The 24261-nt window shown below is 39.5% G+C and overlaps 1 protein-coding gene across 3 annotated transcripts; it reads right to left on the reverse strand.

The window, feature by feature from the left end:
* Nucleotides 1-986: 986 nt before the first annotated feature.
* Nucleotides 987-16454, reverse strand: RMP64 (ribonuclease MRP subunit p64). 3 transcript variants are annotated; one of them, XM_017858563.1, is made up of 9 exons: nucleotides 16263-16454; nucleotides 14154-14308; nucleotides 10370-10449; nucleotides 9714-9845; nucleotides 9178-9255; nucleotides 7475-7836; nucleotides 6729-6790; nucleotides 4250-4509; nucleotides 987-2124 (listed from the first exon to the last, which is right to left on the reverse strand). In XM_017858563.1, the coding sequence occupies exons 1-9, from the start codon at nucleotides 16363-16365 to the stop codon at nucleotides 1656-1658; spliced, it is 1701 nt and encodes a 566-aa protein (XP_017714052.1). In that variant the 5' UTR covers nucleotides 16366-16454; the 3' UTR covers nucleotides 987-1655. The 3 variants fall into 3 exon arrangements, with proteins under 3 accessions (XP_017714052.1, XP_017714054.1, XP_017714053.1); XM_017858565.1 differs by lacking the exon at nucleotides 16263-16454 and adding an exon at nucleotides 10575-10677 and having other exon boundaries at nucleotides 14154-14204; XM_017858564.1 differs by lacking the exons at nucleotides 14154-14308; nucleotides 16263-16454 and adding an exon at nucleotides 10575-10839.
* Nucleotides 16455-24261: the final 7807 nt, after the last annotated feature.

Below are 24261 nucleotides of genomic sequence, written 5' to 3' on the forward strand. Positions count from 1 at the left end.
GGGAGTTTTTTTCTGAATCAGTTACATGAAGTCTTAAAAAAGGCTACTTAGGAGACTGGGTGCATGAATATAGACAACTCTCAGCAAATAAACCCTATGGTCCACAAAGCTATGCACCAGTTCTCTTACGAATTTACCTTACATTTCCCAATAGGTAAAGGAAATACATCGAACACAAGGACACTTAGAAGCTAATGGCCATTTCTAGACTTGTCTGGAATGAAATCTCCTTGGTATTGTCCATATTTTAAGGCACTAAATGGATACTACCACTTGGTAGGAAGCCAAAGGGAACATGAAAAGTGACTAGAGATTAAGGATTAAACCAGTTTACTTAACAAGGCTTCAGAAGAGAAGCTAAAGCAGCGTTTACATAACTGGATTTGGGGCCACCTGGATCAAAATCACGTGGGCTGTGTGTTAAAAATGCAGGTTTCTGGCCCCTGTTTATCAGTGTCTAGGAAAGGACTAATCTGCATCTTTTAGCAACCCACCAGGCGATTCTCAAAAAGTCTAAAGTTTGAGAACCACTGGTAGATAACTGAGAAAATGCAGAAGGCAGACAGGGAAAGAACAAAGCCAAATAAAGAATGGAAGGGAAATAACTTGTTACGATAGGGTGGCTGAGGAAAAGAAGGATGCAGTACATACATACTAAGGTACTGCTTTGGTTTTCTTTAAATCTCTGTGTAACAAAAGTTAAGGCCACTAGAGAAGCTTAATAACCTAATTCTAGTAAAGTAGAACATTGGAAAGATACCTACCTCAAACTTCACATCATTATTTGAAAATACTCAAGATGTACTCCCTCAGAGCAACAGTATGAGCAACATCCCCTATCAGATGACAGCATCAACAACAAATTATAAATGTTCTAGCCTCATTCCTGGGTCTACTTTGTGTCTCCTAACCTGATATTTTCATTTTATTTTCTCTACCTGTTACCCTGTTATATATCATATGTAACCATAAACCACCTTATATCCTTTTTGTAAAAAGGTTTATTTGCAATCAATCACTGGTAGCCAAATAAATACAATTAAAACCTCTTGGAGAACTCCAAACTCACTTTAATATGAGATAAGCTGAGCAAATGAAGAGAAATAATGGTTGTAACCAGTCCCTGGTAATACAAGCAGTGGCAAACCCTGATGATCAATTCCAACATATAAACAAGACAGCATAACTGTCAGGAGCTACAAACCAGTATTCAGAGGTGGACCTATGTACAATGGAACCAATAAGGCCAAAGTGACCTTTCAGGTGTTTCCTTGCTATCCCCCACCCTCCCTCCTCATTTACCTCAAGACACAATGGTTTTTGCAAACGATTATTAAATTGCCTAGTAAGTCATAAAATTATTCAGTTTTTCAGAGACTTACTAGCCTCAAGGAATTACATCTGCTTCTCAAAGGTAGGCTGTGGCAGATTTTTCATATTAACACCTGGCATGTAGTTGAAACCAAAAACAAATACTTCTTGATGAAATGACACAGTGCTACTTTAAATGTAGACTGAACTGAACTGAACTCCTGTGCAATGCTGCACTAAAGCAGCTCCTCTGTGAGTCCAGGTGGTATTTCCAGATCTTAGCAGTTCTACTTAGAACACTGACCTAGCCTTGTTAATCACTTAAAATTCTCACATATGAACACCTAAACTCCCATTAAAGCAAAAATATCATCAATGTCATCTATCTCCTTAATGGTTCCTGATGTACTGTTTTTATTTATTTGCATCACTGTCCACAAATCAGTTTCATTTTCATGGATGCCTCTAAGATTTTCATGCATCATTTTCTCCTTAGTTTGTATGACAGGCATTGAAACTCCACTATTCAAGAGTTGCTTACTGTTGGGGTAGAGATCAGTTCTATGCACAGTACAGTGTGAGAGTCTCCACTTAGCACTGGTATCTGCAGCAGTCTTCTGAGTCCTTTGAGAGAACTGCTGAATTTCCCTTAAAAGAGTCAACTGCAACTTTCTCTGTGGTTTCCTTTGTCTCTGTAAAAATTTATTCTGTGATCTTCTCTGTCTCAGATGATGCTTTGAAGTTTTGATACCTGAGCCACGAAGAAGGTGGTTGCAAATAGACGTTTTTATGCACTCTAGTTTCTTTGGCAAACTTTAAAAGACAGAGAGAGGAAAAATCAGGGCTTAAGATGCAGAAAACATTCTTTACCAACTGAAAAGAAAATACACAATTTATCTACAAGTCCTATGCCTGTGTACAATCCCAGAACCACATTGAAAAATGTTTCACCCCAAGTCTGCTTTTTCAGAGCACAAATGCCCTCTGATTGAAGTATAGACGAATGTGTCCCCATTTTGCTTTCAAACTCTCAAAAGTACAGCCGCTAGTTATTTGCTGAATGGTGAGATACCCCTGTACTTTTAGAGCATTTCCCTCATAACTGCTAAATCTGTTCATAATGTAATGAGTAGACATGAGGAAACATCATAAATGAAAAAATCTGCCAGTACATATTAATCTGAATCTGGATAATCAGCTTCATGCTGTAGCATGAAATGAACAAGGAAAAAGGAATAAAGGCTAAGAGAAGTTTATAAAAGAATGTGAAGACAGGGCTTCTGGCCCAGACACACTGACAGCCTTAAGCTACCCTCATTATGATTCATATGTCATCTTCAAGTTTGGAAATTCAGAAATCAAACAGCTGATCATTTTAGGTGTTTTGCTTCCACACAGGGTACACTGCCACAAGGTTCATCAGTGCCTTACTGAATTGTTTCACTGTTTGTGATAGATTTTAAAAGATGGGCATGGATATAAAACTTTGAGGAAGCCCATTATAATAAATCACGATCTTTGCTTCCAAACCATTTTCTTATCTTACTATAAGCAGTGGCATTTAAGTGGGAAGAAGGTGGGTGTACTTCAGAGTTGAAAGGAAAACAGAGGGCCTGAACTGAGTTCCACATCTAACGCCATTTACCTATCTATGAAATGGGAATAATACTGTCTACCTCACAGTGTTATTACGGACATTAAATAAATTATAAAGTTTACTACAAATATATTAATGAAACAGCAAAACAGGGCAGTATATGAAGGAGCACTGTATCTGGGGAGTAGTGAGTAATGGTTTAACCAATAAACAGCAGTTTGCCACACTTCTCATTAACTTTTAGTTGTTACTTCTGCCTCATCTACCCTTGATTTTAAACCCAATTTTAAACAGAATGCTTCTCTCCATCTCAGGCTGCGTTTCCAGCCATAGGATACATCACTTTTAGATTATTACACACCTTTAGGGGACCCATCTCAATGTAAAAACCCCTCAAGCACTTTATCCCTTAGGAATATTCAACCGTTTTTCCTGTCGCTTTTAATCAAAATGTGTTACAAAACCCTCACTGTATACTAATTTTTTTCTGAAACAGGAATATATTTTCTGTAAACTTCAAAAGAAAATTTAACAACATTTTTAATATGTGCTTCCTCCCCAGGAATTAATTTTAAATCCCTGAATAGCTCTATAACTATGGATAAGAAATTATAGGGCATGCACAGGATATTTCTTAAAGAATACAATAAAAAAACAAATCAGAAAATTGCCTCTGTGAAGGTGGAATAGGCTCTTAATACCTATTTGTGTTTGAAATCGTTACCACTAAGCCCTGAAGTGTCTAATGTCTAACTTCATGTAATACTTCATGCAATACTGGTTCACAAGCAAAGATAAGCACCCTTAAACAGTTCTGAATATAAAAATCACAGAAAAGAAATATATAAAGTCCAGCTGATACAAACAGTAGCAAGTAGCAACAGTACAAGACCCCAGCAGTCTTGTGTGGGCCTCATGGGAGGCAGGCACCTTCTGCTTCTGCTCTCATGCCCTTATACCACTGCACTGCGCTGAAGCTATCTGCAGAAGGGCTGCCTTTCCAGAAGACTCTGAGCTCCCTGAAGACCAAGTCATGTCTTTATGCAGTTGTATCCTCAGGCTCAGCACAACAGACATTCTTAATGGTTCCGGAATGAGCAGATGGAAATGATGAAAAGCATAAGTGCTTGAGGTCCAATTAACCTGTTTATGTTCTTTCTCCAATGATACAGTTTTGCTCTTACAACAAAAGCAGCAAATGGAACTGCAGTTTGAGTACATCCCAGTTTAGCCCCACTGCGGCTGCTGGACATGACATTTTAAAGAAAAGTGACCTGAATATACACTTTTACTCGTAACAACAACAGAAAAAGTAAAGGAACATTTTTGCAATATACCTACCTAGTACCTTGAGCTTCCAGATGTTTAAGCCGGTTGCTTTTAAGAAGTTTGTTACCCAGAAAAATAGCCTGAGCCTTGAGTTTTTTGCTCCTGCACCATACAACTGCTATCTGGATTTCTTCAGAAAGTTGTGTGAAGGACTCAGCCTCTCGGAATCTTTGCACAAAACTTTTGGCATAAGGCGTTCCTATCACTTTCTCAGAAGAATATTTGGTTGTCTTTAGTCTGGACTGAGAACATTTAAAATCAAAGCTGGTCTCCTGAAACGTGAAAACATGAGAAAAATATATTGGACATGTTACCGGCTTGTAATTATATGACAACAGGGAAATTTAGCTTATAATCAAAATTTAAAAATTAGATTTATCAGTCCCTAAATGCTTGAAGTGATGGATACCCCATTTACCCTGTGATTATTATGCACTGTATGCCTGTAACAAAATATCTTATGTACCCCATAAATATATATACCTGCTACGTACCCACAAAAACTAAAAATTAAAAAAATAACTTGTCAGTCTTCAAGGAAATTTTTTGCTCAATAAGCTTTCCTTATGTCTTTAAAACTGAATTTTCTCCATTGCTCCAAATACAAGTTGTTTTGTTCCCCCTCTGTACCAGGACAGGTCCCATCTGCAGCTGAGTTAGATTGACATAGGAAAGTTAACATAAATATTCTAACACACATATCTCACATACACAACAATAAAACCCCACGTTTAAATACTGGTCAAAGCCTAACTGCAGAGGGTTGGGGGATCACTGGAAGGCCCCTCTCCTCCATACCGACAGAATATCACAATTCGTTTTTCACTTATTTCCATATTCTGAGTAAACCTCCTCAATTTAGAAATGTTTCTGAAAACAGGGAAGATATGGGGCCCTGCAGAGCGCCCAGCAGAATAAGGCCATTAATCAGTTAATGCCTGCTGAGTATCTGTTAAAAATGCTCAACTGAGCAACACTTCCAATTCTACTTCAACCATCTCTGACAAGGCACCTTTACTTCTTCAATTCCTTCTTTCTATACCAAGTCACATTTAGATTTTACTAACGTTTACTATTTCTTTATGAAAATATGCTGCCTACGAGATGATCTGCTCTATCATTCATTCAAAGCTTACCTTCTTCCAAATTTCTTACACTCAAAAGGAACTTTTAAAAAAAGTAGAAAATATAAAAGTAATGACCCATGTCAATAGTTTATGTTTGGTGATCAACAGAAGTAGTTCACTTTAAAAGCAAGCTAAGCAAGTTAGTGCTATTTGCTAAAAATATAGTAGCAATTAGTCTTGAATAAGAGGGATCCTGACCCACCAACTTCAAAGCCAGTCACCTACAAACAGGGGCATAGGCTGCAGAAGTTTCAAGGCTCACAAAGCACCGTAGTTCTTGAGATACCGTTGAAAAACTATTCTGGGGACTGGTGAATGGTAAAGAAGACAGACTATGAAACCATACTGCCTGCATTCAAATTGCAGCTCTGCCATTTATTCACTATGTGGCCAAGTTTCTTGGCCTTTCTATGCCTCAATTTCCCCATCTGAAATATGAAAATGGTAATAAGCATGCCCACCTCACAGATCTTTTGTGACATAATTACATGACTTTGTGCATATAAAAGCACTTAGAACAATGCCTGGCACAGAAAGTATTACTCCTCACTCTGAATTCATGAATTAGACAGAACATCAATGGAAGCTGGAGTCCTTAAGAGTTCAAGAAAGTATGCTTAAGAATTCTTAAATAAAAGAAGTAAACTAACCCACGAAAAATATCAGAAGTAAAGACATTTTGCAAAGACAGGGTTAAAAACAAAAAGTCAAGTTACTGAGTAAAACAGTAATACTGATGTACTTATATGCTGCTAGGTCCAGAACAAACAGAATTTACAAACATTAATCAATCATGTTAAAACTTGAACCTCAACAAGAGTAAAGGAATAGCTTCATGACAAAACGATGAGGATGATGACCAAAATGACAGTAGCTAATAACATCTAACTCCAATTAAATGCTTACCATACCCCAGACTGCCGAACACTTTACATGCATTAAAACTAGCACAACCCTATGAGGCACATATTACTATTACAAAATAGAGGAACGGAGAGATCAGGAAACTCACAGAAGGTCACACAGCTAGTACCAAAGCCAGGATTCAAACCAACTATCTGACTGCAAAGCCTGTACTCTTAAGCTGCAGTACAATCCATACTTAACAACAGATTTTATGGTTACTTTAAAATTCTAGAGAAACTCCTACTAAAATATTTCTGAAGGTACTCTATTAACTGAATTAACTAGATGTATTACAAATCCCCTGCCTCTATTCATTCAGACGCACACACTGACAACTAAGAAGGCACTAAGCTTAGAGCTGGGGATAAAATGAGAAGATTCAATCTCTGCCCTTGGTAAGAAGCATCCTCTACAAATCAGCAGAAATCATAAGCTAAATTTAATGAAGCCAGACAAACCTGAGTAGCTTTGTGTTTCAGCTGGTTGCAGAAAGCCCTCACATCAAATTCTGATGACTTCTCTGTGGAGGTGGAAAAATTGCAGATACAAAACCTTAGGCATACTATTTTCAAATCTACAACAAATTCTTAAGTGCATGACATTTCTTGCCAAATTACCACAAAATAAATAAAGGAATAAAGCAAGCAAATAACTAGGAAGCAATTACAGAAACAAATAACTTAAAGTACTCAAGCTTAGAAAGCACAGGTATCGGCCGGGCGCGGTGGCTCAAGCCTGTAATCCCAGCACTTTGGGAGGCCGAGACGGGCGGATCATGCAGCGTCAGGAGATCGCGCGCATCCTGGCTAATACGGTGGAACCCCGCTCTCTACTAAAAAATACAAAAAACTAGCCGCGCGCCGAGGCTGCGCGCGCGCCTGTAGTCCCAGCTACTCGGGAGGCTTGAGACAGGGAGAATTGCGTGAACACCGGGAGGCGCGAGCTTGCAGTGAGCTGAGAGCCGGCCACTGCCACTCCAGCCTGGCAGCCAGAGCAAGACTCTGTCTCACAAAAAAAAAAAAAAAAAAAAAAGAAAGCCAGCGTATCATCATACCTCTCTATAGCATAATCAATGGCTAAGTCATAAATTAAGATGTGAGAGTTGAATTTCCTTCTATGCAATGGCCTATTAACTTCAAAGGCCTTTCCTTTATTTTTATTTTTTTGGTTTTACTAGAGTATGTGCTATATCAAAGCAAATTACCTTTGAAGATTCTCTTATTCTTTATTGGCTGTCCAAGATCCACTTTATTCTGTACATTGATCTTTATTTGTTTAGCTTTTTTGGAAATTCCAAGTAAGGTTTCTTCACTGGCTTTTGGTGACTGCTCATTTATTAAAAACAGTTTATTTAGCAATTTAGTTACTCCTTTAGCTGCAAAAGCTGTAGACATTTTTTTCTTAAAGGCTTCAAAATATGGCTGTCCTAAAAATTCAGTAATATCAGAAGGAAAGGTAAAATCTTTGAAGTAAGGCATTGGTTGAATCCTAGAGACCTCTTGAAGCAATCCAAACAAAGGCTCATATAACAAAATCAACCTTTTTAAAACACCTTTATAGAGAACCCTAGAGAAAGAAATAGGAGCTCATTAATTAACCAGTAATTACAATTTGCAGATTACATAATAAATTGCAAGACTGAAAACTGAAAATAAATGGCTATCAAGGTCCTCCAGTACAAAAATTTTTTGTCCTCCAGTACAAAAAAATACTATGGTGCACACTTGCAAACAGCCAGATTAGTCCATCCCAACAGAAAAATCCAAGTATAAAATGTTACTCAAAAAACTGTAGGATAGTCTACCAGGAAAAAAATATACATATTCAAAAAGTACTACATGGAGAAATGTACAAAAGGATGCATATCTTAAGTGTGGTAGATGTTGAGATTTCAGGCAAATTTCAGGTTCTTCACATTTTTCTTTTTAAATTTCTTAAAACAGGCATGTATTATAATCAGCAAAATTAAAGCTATTTTCATTACAGAAAAGAATATCAAAGGTTTAGCATTTTAAAATAATGATTAGTAATCAAACATTGTTACCTCTGATTCTCTGATTAAGTAGAATAATTATAATAAAACAATAGGAAATAGTATTTGAGATATCCAGGTTAAGATATCAAAGCAAAGTTTTCAATCTCTAAATACAGACACTTTTTTTCTTTTCCCCATCCAATGTTTTCTTACATTCTTATTAGAGCTAATAATCTTAATTGCTTGAAATGGCCCAAAACAGGCCTTCTTACAGATACGGACAAATTCTAATTATCCATCAGATCAGTTTCACAATATGTACTGAGAGACATGCAAAAGAATGTCTCTTAGTTAGCAAATATTACCAGCGCACATCAACCAAATATGCTCAAAAAAGCAGTGGTGTTTGAGATGGAAGAAAAGAGGCTAGCACATAAGAAGGTCAAAAATTGCATTTATCATTGCCATTAAAAATTAGAAACCAAGTGACAGAAAGAATCAAGTGATATAGCCAGCCCAGGAATAGCATCATTTTAAATGGCCTGTTGTAATAAGACTACTGCCAACAATTTTTTATTACTGCAATTCCCTGTCGTAGGCATTAATTTTTTTAATGTTCAATAAAAGCCCACTGATGTTTCACTACAACCTACTATGACCCAGATTTCAATGTGACACCAGTCACTCCCAATTTTTTTAGTTGTTCAGTGTTGGGCTGATCTCGTGGATTGAGATACAAAGCCTACTCCTTTGACATAGCCATTAGCACTCAGCTTCCCAATCTACCCCCAAAAAACTCTGATCAAATCAAGATAGAGAATACCTGCACCTCCCGTAACCCCATAGGAAAATAAGTTTGAAAACTACTAATAAGAAACCTAGGCTGAAAAGAGATGAGAAAGAAATGAAGGATGTCAGAGGTGTGTACATACCATAATCTGCTCACCAGCCCAACCATCACAAGGTTTAAAATAATGAACTCTTGCAAACCTAGATGTTTCACAGTCAAACTGGAAAATCAATTTAAGGCAGAAAACAAAATCAAAGTAATGTGGGTTTTGTAAGTTACAATCATGAATGAAGAAATATATTGGAAGTAAAGAGAATTTTCTTAAAGGTATTAAAGCCTTAAAACACATTCTATTTAAGAATTTAAATCTTTAAAATATGGTAATAAACTCTGCTAGAGCTCCCATTATTAAATTTAGTTCTTAAAGTTTAGTTTCTAAGATTAAGAATTTCTAGCTGTCAATGCTCTTAGGCTAATACATGCTGAACAGTTGACAGGCAGTCTCTGGCAATGGCTGCATCAGGCAATTCCTGAGAAAAGGAGGCCAAGAAGGAAAAGTTTAAGAATTCCTGTAGATTATAACTCCTATAAAGTGTTAGCTTTCAAATAAAAATACTGTTAAAAATATCCAAACAATTCCAATTCAAAAGAAGGTGTCTTTAAGATATTCAAGGATACAGAAATGTTTTGCAGCAGCAGTCCAACAAGCGGAGCAACAACTTGCAGGCTCCCAAAACCTTCATCAACACCAATTCCACCACTGGCTGACTGGGGACAACACACACTTTGGTAGTTAAGGGCTGATTTTCACTTGAAAAAAATAGAAAAAGTACATTACTTTCACTTAAAAAAAAAAAGGTTTTTTTACTTTACATTTACCAGTTAAAGGATATGACAAAGGATTGAAATAAAGAGATGCATAGAGCAAGGTATGGCAGAAGCACAGAGCTTCCACATCCTCCCTAGGCAACCCTTCACATGTTCAGCTATCTGCAAACTCCCTTTACTTTCATTTTTAAGTATAAAGCATTTCTATAGCAATTTTCAAGTGAAGACTTGCTTTAAGTTCAATGTGAGATAGTTATGCGCAATAACAGCCCTCTGACGTTTTAATATAACCTACCATGACCCAGATTTCAACGTCACACCAGTCACTCCCACAGATCAATGTCAGAAGAGTACCACAAACACCAGGTGCCCCACATTAAAACAAAATGTATACAGCTGAAGTATAATTGGTTATATTCCAACACCAAGCATAGAGAAATCCAAAGGGAGATCACAAGACATTGAGTTCCCAGCCCACCACATCACAAAGCAACTGGACCACTTACTTGGAAGAAAACAACTCAAACAGGTCTTGAATTGAACCCTCCAAATTCATGTTTTTCAAACGCTTTAAACATTGCTCAACCTGAAAGAAGAAGAGCAGCTCAAATTCATGTGTATGTAATGCAGACAGGGTCACTGATTATGACCAGGAAAGCAAACAGTTCTAGGTATTCAAAAAATGGAACTATGCTAAATATCACAGAATACCTTATTTTTTTTCAGGGTTGAGAAATCCAAAGTGCAAGCAATTGCTTCTGGTTACAAATTTGGAATTTATCCAGCCAAACACATTTTTAAAATCAGGTGACTCCTAAGAAATTAGTATATGCCACAATGAGCTTGATGTTATAAAGGGGACAAAAGCAAGTATAGGTTATTCTCAAGATTATAATTTTGCTGAGACGGCATAATTTTTATTTTTTTAGAGACAGAGTCTCACTCTGTTACCCAGGCTGCAGTGCAGTGGTGCCATCTCTGCTCATTGCAAGCTCCACCTCCTGGGATCGCTCCATTCTCCTGCCTCAGCCTCCCAAGTAGCTGGGCCTACAGGTGCCCGCCACCACGCCCGGCTAATTTTCTGTATTGTTAGTAGAGACAGGGTTTCACTGTGTTAGCCAGGATGGTCTCGATCTCCTGACCTTGTGATCCGCCCACTTCGGCCTCTCAAAGTGCTGAGATTATAGGCGTGAGCCACCACACCAGGCCGACAACACAATTTTTAATAGTGAAACTATTAAAACAAGATAGCAAATTATTAACTACTAAATTTCAACAGTCTATAAAGTACCAGAGATGAGGAAAATGATTGGCTTCAATCACTGAACAAATACATTCTTTGAGTAGATGAAGCTTGTCCTTATGTTCCTCCGCATCTTCTCTCTTCCTCCCTTCTCTCTCTTGAATTTTTTTCCCTTTTGTTTCCTTTTGAACCACAGTTCACTTACTATGTTTTCCAAGTGCTTTACCATCTTGGTTTGTCAATACCTCCCTCAAAGGATGGTGTCCACACTTGAAAACTGAAAAAGACAGGAGCTGACACCAAAGAAGTTAAAGATTGTTCCCTCCATTGTTCTGAAAACCATTGTTAAAACAGAATCCATAACCTTGGTTCAATTTCTAGAAGCTCTGGCAAGATACTCTCCTTGCCAGTATCAACGCCCATCCAAATTTTTTTATCTGTCTAGATGCAGTCCCATGCTGCCCTTTGGGTGGTATTCCTGAGGACTACAGAACTCCTATAACATTCTGTACAATGCATGACTCTTACCTTTTAAAAAAAAAAAAAAAGATGCTATTGAGTGCTTACTGAACACTGTTCTAAGAACTGGACTATAGCGGTAAACAAAAGGGACAAAATACATTGCCCTTGTGGAGCTTACACTATAGCTGGGAGAGAAAGGCAGTCAATCAATGGCAGGTGGTGGTAAGTGCTATGAAGAAAAATAAGGCAGAGAGGAAGTGCTGAGAAGATTGCAATTTTAAATAGGGTCTGTTTTTATTTCAGCATTTAATAAAATATTTTACATGTCTTCCTATCTTTACTACTAGATTTTTAGCAACTAGAGATACAGAAGTTTCTAATACTATTTTATCTCCCAGCATGCCCTACATGTACTCCACAGAACAGGAATCAAAACTATTTTCCGTGTTCCACTTAGGGGGATGTTTAGAGACAGGCCGATTCTAGTACTTACATGAAAGTTCTCTGTAAACTGTGAAATGTTAAGCAGTTGTAAGGCAGTAGAAGTGGTAATAGCAGCTGCAGCAGTAACATAAGCATAAAACATGTTTCCTACCTCAGGGATCACACAGAATATAAAATATATACACAAATAACTACCACAACACAGACTATATTAAATGCTATAAGAGAAGTACAAAGAGGAGGCCCAAATAGCTAAGAATTTAAAAAAAAAAAAAAAAAAAAAAAAAGCAACTTAAGTAATAATCAGAAAAATACAACTTAAAATGAGATCACTATAACATAGATTATCACTGCCGGGACTTAGAGGATAGGAAGGCGTTTAACAGGCAGACATGGAAAGGCTGGGCATTCTAAACATACAGAACCAGGTAAGCAGACTCAGAAGTAGGAACACACACAGTGAGCAGGAAGGTTTGTTAAGAGTCCAGGTTGGCCGGAATATAATCTATCTGAATGTGAGAGAGAAGCCTGAACTAAGACTGAAAAGGCCAGATCACAGATCTTGTAAGCCAAACTAAGAAGTTTGGTCTCTTTTTTTTGTTTGAGACCGAGTCTTGCTCTCTCCCCCAGTCTGGAGTACAGTGGCACAATCTCAGCTCACTGCAAGCTCCACCTCCCGGGTTCACGCCATTCTCCTGCCTCAGCCTCCCGAGTAGCTGGGACTACAAGCACTCACCACCACGCCCAGCTAATTTTTTGCATTTTTTAGTAGAGACGGGTTTTCACCATGTTAGCCAGGATGGTCTCGATCTCCTGACCTCGTGATCCACCCGCCTCAGTCTCCAAAGTGCTGGGATGACAGGCGTGAGCCACCGCGCCCAGCCAGAAGTTTGGTCTTTACTCAGGACACAATGGAGAACCACTAAAAATCAAAGTTGTATTTTCAGATGATTAACCTAGTTTTAATATTTAGAATATGCCAGAGCTTAGGAAAAGCTGAAAGAGAAACCATCAGTTATGACAGTAAGACAACTAAAATTTGACGAGGTCTAAGAGGAAAATGGCAGCCAGAACTGAAGAGGGCACCAGATCCAGAGGAAGTTTTGTCTCATGGACCGCCTGGATGGGAGAGCTACATAAAAGAGAGAGACTAGAGAATGGCAAATTTTTATGATGGGGCAATTATTCACAACCCAGAAGCTAGAAGGAAAAATACATTCACCGGGAGGGTTAGCAAGCTTGCTTTTGGATTAAAAGACTCGGAAAAGATAAAAGCTACCCTAGAATGGAAAATTTAGGGAAAGACCATGATCCCAGATGTTTCTTTGATGAAATCTTCACCCTGTTTGCTTTAAGTACTAGGGGTGGAAAACTAACTAGAAAGCATGCATCTATAAGGTTAGAGACTATGTCCATCTTTTTCACTACTCTATACACAGCACAAAGCAGAGTGCCTGGCACACAGAAAGTTCAAAAACACTTGCAAGGTAGCCCTGTCACACAATGGATAGCCTTCTGAACTTCTAGAAAATACCTGCGGAATTAAGTGAATGAATGAATGAACATATCAGGAAGCCAGCTTAAGAGAGGCGCTACTCTATGGCCCCTGAGCTGGAGGGTCCAATTTTGTCTTAAGCTCCAGACATTACATGAAACCAGTTTACACCACAACTTGCTATGTATCCATTTACTCTAACATACCACCAATTAGATTATGTACCCTATAATAAGAAGACAAGTTTTTTTTTTCTTTTTTTTTTTAAATTTCAGCATTTTGATTATGCCCAGGGAACTGTTTCTTAATGTCCAACATTTTGTCTTGCTCAACTCACTTTATCTTTGTGCTGGGCAAAGGCACTGTTGTTATAGATTGTACATAATGAAGAAAATGTTTACTTGCCCATTAGAAACAAGACTGGGAAAGAATTAATCTAAACATACTTCTTTTCTAACAAAAATTACTTTTTGAAATGCTGAAATGCTTTCAGGAAAAAAAAGAAAGTGCACATGTAACTGTGGGCAATAGGCCTATAAAACACAAGTAATTTACGGAGATTTCCACAAATAGCAAAATAGTAAGTGGCAGTGTGCTCTACATTTTCAAGTGAACAGGCTGGGTCTCATCTACCGGGTTTCCTCACCTGTTTGAGGGCCAAATGGGGTTTGTGGCGGCCCATTCTGTTGTGATTGCTGTAAAGGAGGGCACATAACACATCTGTTTCCGCATCTAAGATTTGGCTCTTCAGTGACAGTGTGACGAGATGGCATTCTTTAATTACAGCTGCAATGCAAAGGTCTGAAGCAGAGATATTTAATAAGATTTAGTACATATTTCTATATTAAGTATATTAAAAACACACTGAAAAAAAAGCATCTTCCCTTATTTGTTTTAAAGGAATCAAAAACAAATGTAATCTGTCTCAACTGTAAGAACATAAGGATTGTAAGTATAAGAGAAGTTGAAAAACGGTAACAGATGACATAAAAGTCTACGAAATCATTAAGAGAACATCTGTTAAACAAGAAGTTGTATCTTTACATTGCATTTTAACATGGTATAATAATCTTTCATATGAATACTTTGCTGTCAGTCATTTGGTGTACACTTACGCCTCGTGTACACTTACGCCCCCACCTTGGAGGTGGGGCACATGTCACTACATGTGTAATAATTCTCTAACTCCCCATGTTGCTATTCCCAAAAGCAAGACAGAATGAATAAATTCACAGTCTTCAAAATCAAGGCTTCTGTGTTTGGATATCACTTTAAGAGAGACACAGACATATTCAGAAAAGAAAAACCACCACAGTAACTGGAAATCGTATTATTTGATGAACGCCTGACTGAACACCGGGTGCTCATCAGCAGATGCTTCCTAGTCTGAAAATCTGTAGTAGTCCGTAAGATGCAGTCCATGTGTTATTTATGGCTCTAAAGGCAGCACTAGCATTCCAGGTGGAAGTAAAGGCTGGTTGCTACCTAACAAGAATTTTCTTACTGTCCCAACAACTATCTGAAGACAGAATGGGCTGCCTCGGGGATGGGTAGTGAGTTGGTGAATTTCCCATGCCTAATAGGAATTGTTGAACAATTTCTGAATAGAGAAAGAGGGAATATTAATCTGTCAAGTGTGTAGGAAGGACAGATGGGATAATCCGTAAAGTGTGTAGGATGGATATATGGGAAAGGGGATGTGATGATCTAAATCAAGTTTGTCCAATCCGCCTTATTGTGTTGTTCTGTTTTGTTTTAGGCTTTATGCAGCTTAAAGTCATGGTTTTTAGTTTGTCTCTAGTGAAAACAGGGATGAGGAAAGGGCTTTACCAGCCCAACCTGAAACAAAGAACCCAAGACTGACTGTATTCTCTCCCTTGGGCCCCCGAGCTACGTATTAACATTGGTAACAGCTACCATTTGAATGTTCATTTACCATGCCAGGCAGTGTCCGAAATGCTTTCTCTACGTTATCAACTCTTTCATCCCCCTAAAACAGTCCTATGAGGAAGGTACTACTTTTATCTCTATTTGAAAGTGAGAACAGTGAGGCACAGAAAGGTTCAGTAACTCCCTCAAGCTCCAGCGAAGGGTAGAGCTAGTATTCAAACCCAAACAACCTGGCTCCTGCGCTAGGCTCCTACCTACTATATGCCCTTCACCCTAACAAATACCATCCATTTAGGTGGTAAAACACTGTCGTTTACAGAGCATTGTCTCCTAAATTACATCGTTAGATATTCCCAACGCCCCTGTGAGTAGGAGGAGGACTAGCTCCATTTCACAGATAAGCAGATAGAGGTCCGAAAAGATCGCAGTTTGAGTCCCAGTGCTTAGGTGACGTCCACCGCTCCTCGGGGGCAGGGGGCAGGAAAAAAACGGAAAGGGGAAATGGACGGAAGGGTAAACAAGACTCCCAAGACCCGGGTGAGCAAGGGTTCCCAGGCAGCACTGTTCCCAGGCACCAACTGAGTCCACCTCTCTCCACCCCCTCAGCGCACGGCTAAGCCTTAGTCCATCTCTCCAACCAAGCCCTGCATTAGCACAGCTGGTTCAATGAAGGACTGCGAAGCCAGAGGCCCTACGAGCTACACCAGCAAAGTCCTGGGACCGCTCGACCCCTACGTGTCCCGCGCCCTCTCCCAGCGTCCCCCGGGCCAGGAAAGTCCCGGTACCGCCCCCGCCACGTGCGCCGGCCTGGCCTGTCGGCCTCCCCCGGAAACGTTCCCCCCTCCTAGCCCGGCGCCTCACTCACCAAGGGCCGCGCCGGGGTTCTGCACTGTCACTGCGGTGCGGCTCCCCGCCTTAGGAATTCTCACACGGTTCCAGGGTTCCGGGCCCGGCGGCACCGCAGCCATCTTGCGAGGTGGGTAGATTTGGGAAAGGCGGAGCTACGCGAGAGCACGTCTAGCGACCGGAGGTGGGGCGATCGGACCTAGTCCGGGCCGGAAGAGAGCAGGGGGCGGGGCTCGAGCGGGGCCGGGAGCCGGGCCGAAGGCGCCCTTCGCATAGTAAAAGCGTGGGACTGGGAAGGACCCCGTCATCTGTACATTGGTTACCAATACGTGGCCGCGTAGAGTCATGGGAGAAAAAAAGCCCCATCCCAATACTAACCAACAGAATCTCTGAGAATGGGGTGAGGAATCTGCATTTTGTTTAAACTTCACGCAGGGGATTCGGAAGCACAACCAAGTTTGTAACTATTAAATACTTCCAGGCATTTTACAAATATGGAAAATGAGGCCCAGAATTGAGTTGGTGCTTTTACCCCCAATTCTGCCTCAGACATTAGGGGAAAAAGGAAGAAATAAAGAGGTTTATGCAAGGTGTGGAATTTGTAGCGAAGAACGAGTGATTTGCTTTGGGTGGTAAAGGAAGGCTCCTTTACGTCTTGAACCACAGCAAAACCGAGATCACATCAAAGAAACTTGGAAGACACCTGTCTGTCATTCCCACTTTTGTCAGTCTCCAAGACAAGATCGTATTCTAAGCTCTAGTGATCCTTACCTCATTAATATCTTTCTAATAATTCATTTATCCTCAGCCTTGCTAATGCCCCCTGAAGTTCTTAAGACTCCCACAGTAACGTATTAGAAAAACAGTGTTTTAGAAACAGACTGCCAAGGTTCTAGTTCTAGCTTTGCTGTTTACTAGCTCGGTGATCTCAGGAAATTTACTTACCTCCTCCTCCAGACCCATTTTACCCATCCCTGTGGGTAAAATGAAGATGATAATAATAGTATCAATCTCACAGACTGGTAAAATGCCAAGGCACTTCTGGCATGCAAACAATGAACATGTACCGTAGTTAATATTGTTGATGTTATTACTACTATTTCGTGCAAGCAGTCTTACCTTATTGAAACACTTTCCATGCTCTTTCTGTGCGTATTTACACATCTCCTTACTCTACCTGGGTCATCCTCAGAAACAATCTCCTTTCCTCAGCTTTGGGGTCGTCACTTTGGGTAATTCTTTCTAAACACCCCATCCTCACTCCATAATTTGATACAGAGGCCCCTTTAATGTATTACCACAGTGCTCTATGTTGGCTTATGTATTCGTTTTCTACTGATGCTTTAACAAATTACCACAAACTTAATGACTTGAAATAAGTAGAAGTTATTTTACATTTCTGGAGGTCAGAAGTCCAAAATTAATTTCACTGGACTGAAGTTGGCAGGGCTGGTTCTTTCCGGAATCTCTAGGGAAGAATTCATTTCCTTTCCTTTTCCAGCTTCCAGAGGCTGCCTTCATTCCTTGGCTCATTTCACTATCCTCCACCTTCATTGTCAGCATGACATTTTTCAGTCTCCTCTTCCTCTCTCTCTCTCACCCTCCTGCCTGCCTCCCTCTTAAAAACACCCCTGTGATTACATTGAGCCTATCAAGATAATCAGGATAGTCACTCCATCTCAGAATATTTAACTTAATCACACCTGTTTTAGAACTCCAAATTCAGGCTCATGTACCGGATGGGCAGCTGATGCCAAATACTGAGATACTGGTGCTTGGAGATAGAGAAGTATTTATTCTATTGGACCAAAGCGAGAGGGCAAGAGAGCAAGATCTCTCAGATACACAATAACAAAAAAGAAGCGGGGAGTTTTTATGAAGCTAGAGAGTAATGGAGAGGGAGTTTCAAGGAATCCAGGGGAAAAGTCTGTGTTTCTTCCGTTTCAGATAATACCTTGTGCAGCCATATGTACATGGCAGCTGGTTGCAATGTCCTTCAAGGAATTCATTCCTTCTGCAAACTATTCTTATGACACTGAAGTTATCTTCTTCTGCTTGACAAAGAAATAGTACATCAGCAGTTTATAATTACATTGTGGGAACAAGGAATACTGGGCAAAAAGCAGGTGGTTAACATGTACAGGTAAGGAAGGGCCTGATCAAACTTTTTATTATTTCAGTCACAAAAAAAAAAAAATTACTGGGGTGCTGAAATCTCAAGCAGCCTGGTTATGTATCTACGAAATCTCTTCTCAGTACAAGGTAACATAGTTATAGATTATGGAAATTAGAATGTGAACATCTTTGGGTGTAAGATGGAGAGATCTTTATTCAGCCTACCAGAGCCTCTCTCACATAATTTACCTTGCTGTATTGTATTTGTTTGTTTACTTTCATGTCTGTTTCTCCAGTGGCATATGAACCTACTGAAAGCGAGAACTACCACTGACATAGCTAACTGGTCTTCCTATCTCAATGCTTAGTTCAGAGCCTGGCATGTAGTAGGGCCTCAGTAGATATTTACTGGCTGGATATGAGGTTAGATGATGCTTGAATAGAGTCATATGAAGGATGAATAGGAACTCCCCAGGCAGTTAAGGGAAGAAGGGTATTCCTACAGAGAGATGTTAAGCAGCATGGGTTTGAAGAATCACTAGTCCTGAATTGGTACTGCTGGGACATGATTTGTGCTGAGGGATGGAGCTGGAAATACTGGTGTCACATTGTGGGAAGAATTTGGATTTTTACCTGAAGACCAGTAGTTCAGAAACCCAAATGATTATCAAAATTGCCAGGATAACTTTTAAAAATAGAGATTTTCAGGTCCCACTTTGGAAATTCTTACTCATTAGTTCTGAGTAGGACTGTTTCTAAAAGGTCTTTGTGATGGTAGTCTAGGTTGACATGCCCTTGCTATAGGTGATAAAGGAGTCACTCACTGAGTCTTAGGCAGAGCAATTTTTGTCACCTTGCCTCAGAAGAGCACTCTGAAGAACAAATTTGGGAGGGAAGATGTTGGAAGTTAAGGAGATCAGGCCCATCTGTTCTATTACAAAAGCTAAGGCCAAAAATGATGAAGGTCCAAACCTTCAAGCATTTCTACTGGATATAGAGAGTATTTAGATGTCTAGCATGGGTTGAGAGTATCCCTTATCTGAAATGCTTGGGACCAAAATTGTTTCAGATTTCCAATTTTTTAAGATTTTGGAATATTTGCAAATATACATGAGATAGCTTAGGCATGGGACCCAAGTACAAACATGAAATTTATTTGTGTTTCATGCACACCTTAAACACGTGGCCTGAAGAAACTGTCACATAATATTTTTAGTAATTTTGTAAATGAAACAAAGTTTGTGTACATCTTAATTACCCATGTGGACAATTTGTGGTTGTTTGGTGTCAACATCATTCCTGACTCTGAATTTATATGCTACTGTTAAGTAATCATTTTTTTCTACTTATTCACATGTATGTGCTTAATAGTAAAAAAAAAAATGATACACCATTAATACAGTGAAAATTAATGTGTTCAGGGTAACTTGTATCGTCATGTCAGTACTCAAAAAGTTTGGCATTTTGGAGCACTTCAGATTTTGGATTTTCAGATTAAAGATGCTCAACCTATTTACGTATTTGCATGTCTAGAATGATGATATATATGGTTTGGGTCTGTGTCCCTACCCAAATCTCATGTTGAATTGTAACCCCCAATGTTGGAGGAGGGGCCTTGTGGGATGCAATTGGATAGTGGGGGCAGAAATTCCCCTTGCTGTTCTCATGATAGTGAGTTCTCATGACATCTGGTTGTTTAAAAGTGTGTAGCACCTCCCCCTTTGCTCGCTCGCTCTCTTTCTCTGGCCATGTAAGATGTGCCTGCTTCCCCTTCACCTTCCTGCATGATTGTAAGTTTCCTGAGGATTCCCCAGTTGTGCTTCCTGTACAGCCTGCAGAACTGTGAGTCAATTAAACTTCTTTTATTTATAAATTACCCAATCTCAGGTAGTTCTTTATAATAATGTGAGAATGGACTAATACAAATGATTTCCAGATTTTCACCTTAAGTTTGAAGTATGACATTCAGAAGAAGAATAGATTTAGGTAGGTGGCAAGGGTGATAAGATGATTTTTGATGTACTGAGTTTGAGATTGCCCATGGCTATCCATGAGAAAATGTGCAGTTCACCAGTTGAATAAATGGGACTATAGCTCCAAAGTGATTGCAAAGGGATGAAGTAGAGATAGTGAATATAGGACAATATTTTTAGTAGCTTAGATACAAGGAAAAACAGAGTTTATTGGTGACAGAGAGATGCAGGATCAAGAAGAGTATTGTTTTGTTTTGTTCTGATTTTAAGGATAGTGTACCAGTCAGGATTCCACCAACCAAAGAGAAAAGTGGGATATATATAAAGGGATTTACAGAAAGAAATTGACTTATACCGTTGTAGGGGTCAGATAGGAAAGTCTGAAATTCATAAGGCTGGAAACTCTCAGGCAGGAGCTGAAGAGGAAGTCCACAGGTGGAATTTCTTCTTTCTTCACATCTTCAGGAAAACCTAAGTCCTATTCTTTAGGCCTTTCTACTGATTGTGATTGGATCAGGCTCACCCACATGACCCAGAATAATCCCCTCTAGTAAAGTCAACTGACTGTAGACATTAATCACTTCTACAGAATACCTTCACAGCAGCACCTAAGTTAATATTTGATTGAATAACTGGGTACTACAGCCTAGCCAAGTTGACACATAAAGTTGACCATCACGGACAGAAAATGACTTGATTAAACATATATATAGGCTAAAAGGAAGAATTCAAAGTGTGAAAGAAGCTGGATATTACAAAAAGGAGAAAATTGATGGAGAAAGACCCATTACTCATTCAACAAAGTTTCTGAGCATCAGTTGTTTGCCAGATACCATCCTCGAAACCAGAAGAGACAAACAGGGATGAAATCAAGTGCTGAAGTAAAGGAGTTGACTTAAATATCAAAACCTTTTATTTTCTGAGCCAGGAAGAAACATACAAATAGTATACATATGGATCTATTTGGAATGGAGTGATGGGCAGCTTCTGTGTTCTCAGTGGAGGAGGACTTGAGATCATTACCAAGAGTGGAGGAGAGCAGGGAGATGGTGTTCTGGATGAGCAATGGATGTTGAAATCCGAGCTTCCTTGAATCAGGGGACATGGAAAAAGCACAGGCTATGTACATTAGAACTAAGGTTTTAGGGCCATACTGTAAACAAATCTCTAGACTGAAAAAAAAAAAAAAAAAAAAAGGCTGTCACAGATACAAATGACCATTAAATGTAAAACCTTGGCCATCTCATTAGCAATTCACAAAATACAAATTAAAATAATTTTTAGCTTCTATCAGATAGACAAAGAGTAAAAGCACAGTGTCTGGTGTTACTAGGGCTTCACACAAAAATTTAGGTGCAAAGTTATTCTTTGTTGTAATCATGAAAAAGGAAAGTGACATTATATCCTCACAATAATTCGATTACTTTCTAATATTTTGGCAGTGGAATTTTTTATTCCCCACAAAATCTTATATAGAAACCTACTATGTAAAACAAATATATAAAAGCAAGATTGCAATGGTTAAGGAGGTATGGGGGAATGCAAGGCCCTCCCATTAAGGCAATTTTGAGGGGCCATTTCCTGAGGTACTTGCCCAAGATATTTCCTAGAACAGTTTAAAACCCATTGTTGTAAATAAATATGTATTCATGTGAGCAATTATTAATGATACATTAAGATTTTTTTTAAGCAGTTCAGAAAACTGTATGTCATTCCTTGAAAAAAAATGCATATCCACACGTTGAGGAAAAGGTCTGGGAGGATATAAATGAATGGTTGTTTTTCTGGCAGTAGGATAGATTTTTTTTTTTCTTCTATGAGCTTATTTTTTTATATTAAAAAAAGAAGTATTGTTGTAATGAGAAAAAATTATTTATTATTTTTATTTATTTACTTATTTTATTTATTTATTTTTTTTTTTGAGACAGAGCCTTACTCTGTCACCCAGGCTGGAGTGCAGTGACACTATCTCGGCTCACTGCAACCTCCACTTCCTGGGAACAAGCGATTATCCTGCCTCAGCCTTCCAAGTAGTTGGGATTACAGGCACCCACCGTGCCTGGCTAATTTTTGTGTTTTTAATAGAGACGGGGTTTCACGACGTTGGCCAGGCTGGTCTTGAACTCCTGACCTCAGGTGATCCCCCCACCTCGGCCTCCCAAAGTACTGGGATTACAGGCGTGAGCCACCTTGCTCAGCGAAAAAAATTAATTTTAATGCCAGAATGCTGTGTACCAAGATGTTTGTGTGTGTGCATGCACATGATATGCATATGCACAGTATACTCAGAGACATACCTTTTGGCTTATTCCCCTATGGCCTTTCAGCTCTAATCCCATGCTTCTATATTTGCTGTGTGATGCTGGGACTGGGACTCTGCAAACTACTTGGCTAGCCTGTAGATATACCAATATGGGCCACTAGAGGGAGGTTGAAGGCAAGAGCAGGAGAGAATATTCTCTGCTCCATTGTCCCTGGCAGTGTTGCCCGACACTGTCTTCACTCCAGGTAATGGCAGTTCCAGTCCCTGACTCTTTTTGACACATGCTCAGAACAACCCTCAGAGGTACTAGCAGCACCGGGATGGTGTTCTGTCCTTAGAGGTCTAGGTCCCAATTCTGTAAGTGCCTTTCTCTAAAAATCTAAATTCTGATAACACCAAATTTCTTTGCCTGGTCTCTCCAGTTCCAGGGATTGTAACTGCTTTCAGCAGTTATCTCTGTGTTACTTCAGTGTTGTATCATCTTTTCATGTTAGTTTTTAAACATTCATTTAACCAATTCCTTATATTCCTTAAATTCTTTCTGATGGCCAGGCACGGTGGCTCGTGCCTGTAATCCCAGCGCTTTGGGAGACTGAAGTGGGTGGATCACTTGAGGCCAGGAGTTTGAGATCAGCCTGACCCACATGGTGAAACCCTCTCTCTACTAAAAATGCAAAAAAATTAGCCAGGCATGGTGGTGCATGCTTGTAATTTCAGCTACTTGGGAGGCTGAGGCAGGAGAATCCTTGAACCCAGGAGGCAGAGGTTGCAGTGAACCGATATTGCGCCATTGCACTCCAGCCTGGGCAACAAGAGTGAAACTCCATCTCGAAAAAGAAAATTCTTTCCAGTAAAATATATAACACTGTATTATTCTGTTTCACTAATGGACTCTGACTGATATGATATTTGGAACCAGAAGTGGTCACAGAAAACGGCCCCTCTAAATGGAATTCCGTGCTTTGTTTGGCCATGTTCAGCTTTGAACACAGTAGTGATGGGGAAATTGGGTATTAGAAATCCTTGGTGTGCTGCAGCGTCATACTTAGTCACCTGAAGCTGACTGCGATGGAAGTGCCCTCTGAAGCCTGCTGACTCCACGACTGTTACAGTAGCAGTGATGCTTCTGAGTGCACTGGAAAGCCTACAGAAAGTGACACGCTTAGGTGTTTAACACAGCTCAAGTCACAGAGAATCAGGGAGTGTCTATGGTGGCCCTAAAATTATGTTATTTCTTATAGTTTCATAGCTGACCTTGACCCAAAATTCAGTTCTGTGGGTTGCAGAATTACAACCTAAATTGAATTCATAGACTCAAAAATCTCATACGTGAAAGTTAGAGCATTGATTGGTAGGAAGAAGGACTCTGAGCCTCGGAATTAGTTGAACTCGGGAAAAGCTGAGAATCTTGGAGCAGTCTGCCTTCCTGTGTCTGAGGAGACTTGTATGAAGACCGTATAATAACCTCAAGACCCACCAAAACCACTTCTCATCACTTCTAGAGCTATAACTAAAATCAGATCTCAGTTTGCTCCAGGGGGACAGGTACAAAGTCTGAAATGGAAAGAAATACTTTAGATTTCAAAATAGTTGCAAAATGTTGCTAATTTTTAGTGACAGAAACTGAAGTAGTGTTGGATTTTAAGGTTATTAGACCATAGAGGATG

This window comes from Rhinopithecus bieti, unplaced genomic scaffold, assembly GCF_001698545.2.
Source record: "Rhinopithecus bieti isolate Rb0 unplaced genomic scaffold, ASM169854v2 scaffold_45617, whole genome shotgun sequence".
Lineage (NCBI taxonomy): Eukaryota > Metazoa > Chordata > Mammalia > Primates > Cercopithecidae > Rhinopithecus > Rhinopithecus bieti.

What these genes read in the sequence shown, in the direction of transcription:
- RMP64 (XM_017858563.1), bottom strand. Translation starts at nt 16,365, where the DNA reads ATGGCTGCGGTGCCGCCGGGCCCGGAACCCTGGAACCGTGTGAGAATT. An exon ending in GAATAAGAGAATCTTCAAAG is followed by an intron (nt 6,791 to 7,474) that starts GTAATTTGCTTT and finishes CCACCTCCACAG; the next exon opens with AGAAGTCATCAGAATTTGAT. An exon ending in TGAAACACAAAGCTACTCAG is followed by an intron (nt 4,510 to 6,728) that starts GTTTGTCTGGCT and finishes TTCACGTTTCAG; the next exon opens with GAGACCAGCTTTGATTTTAA.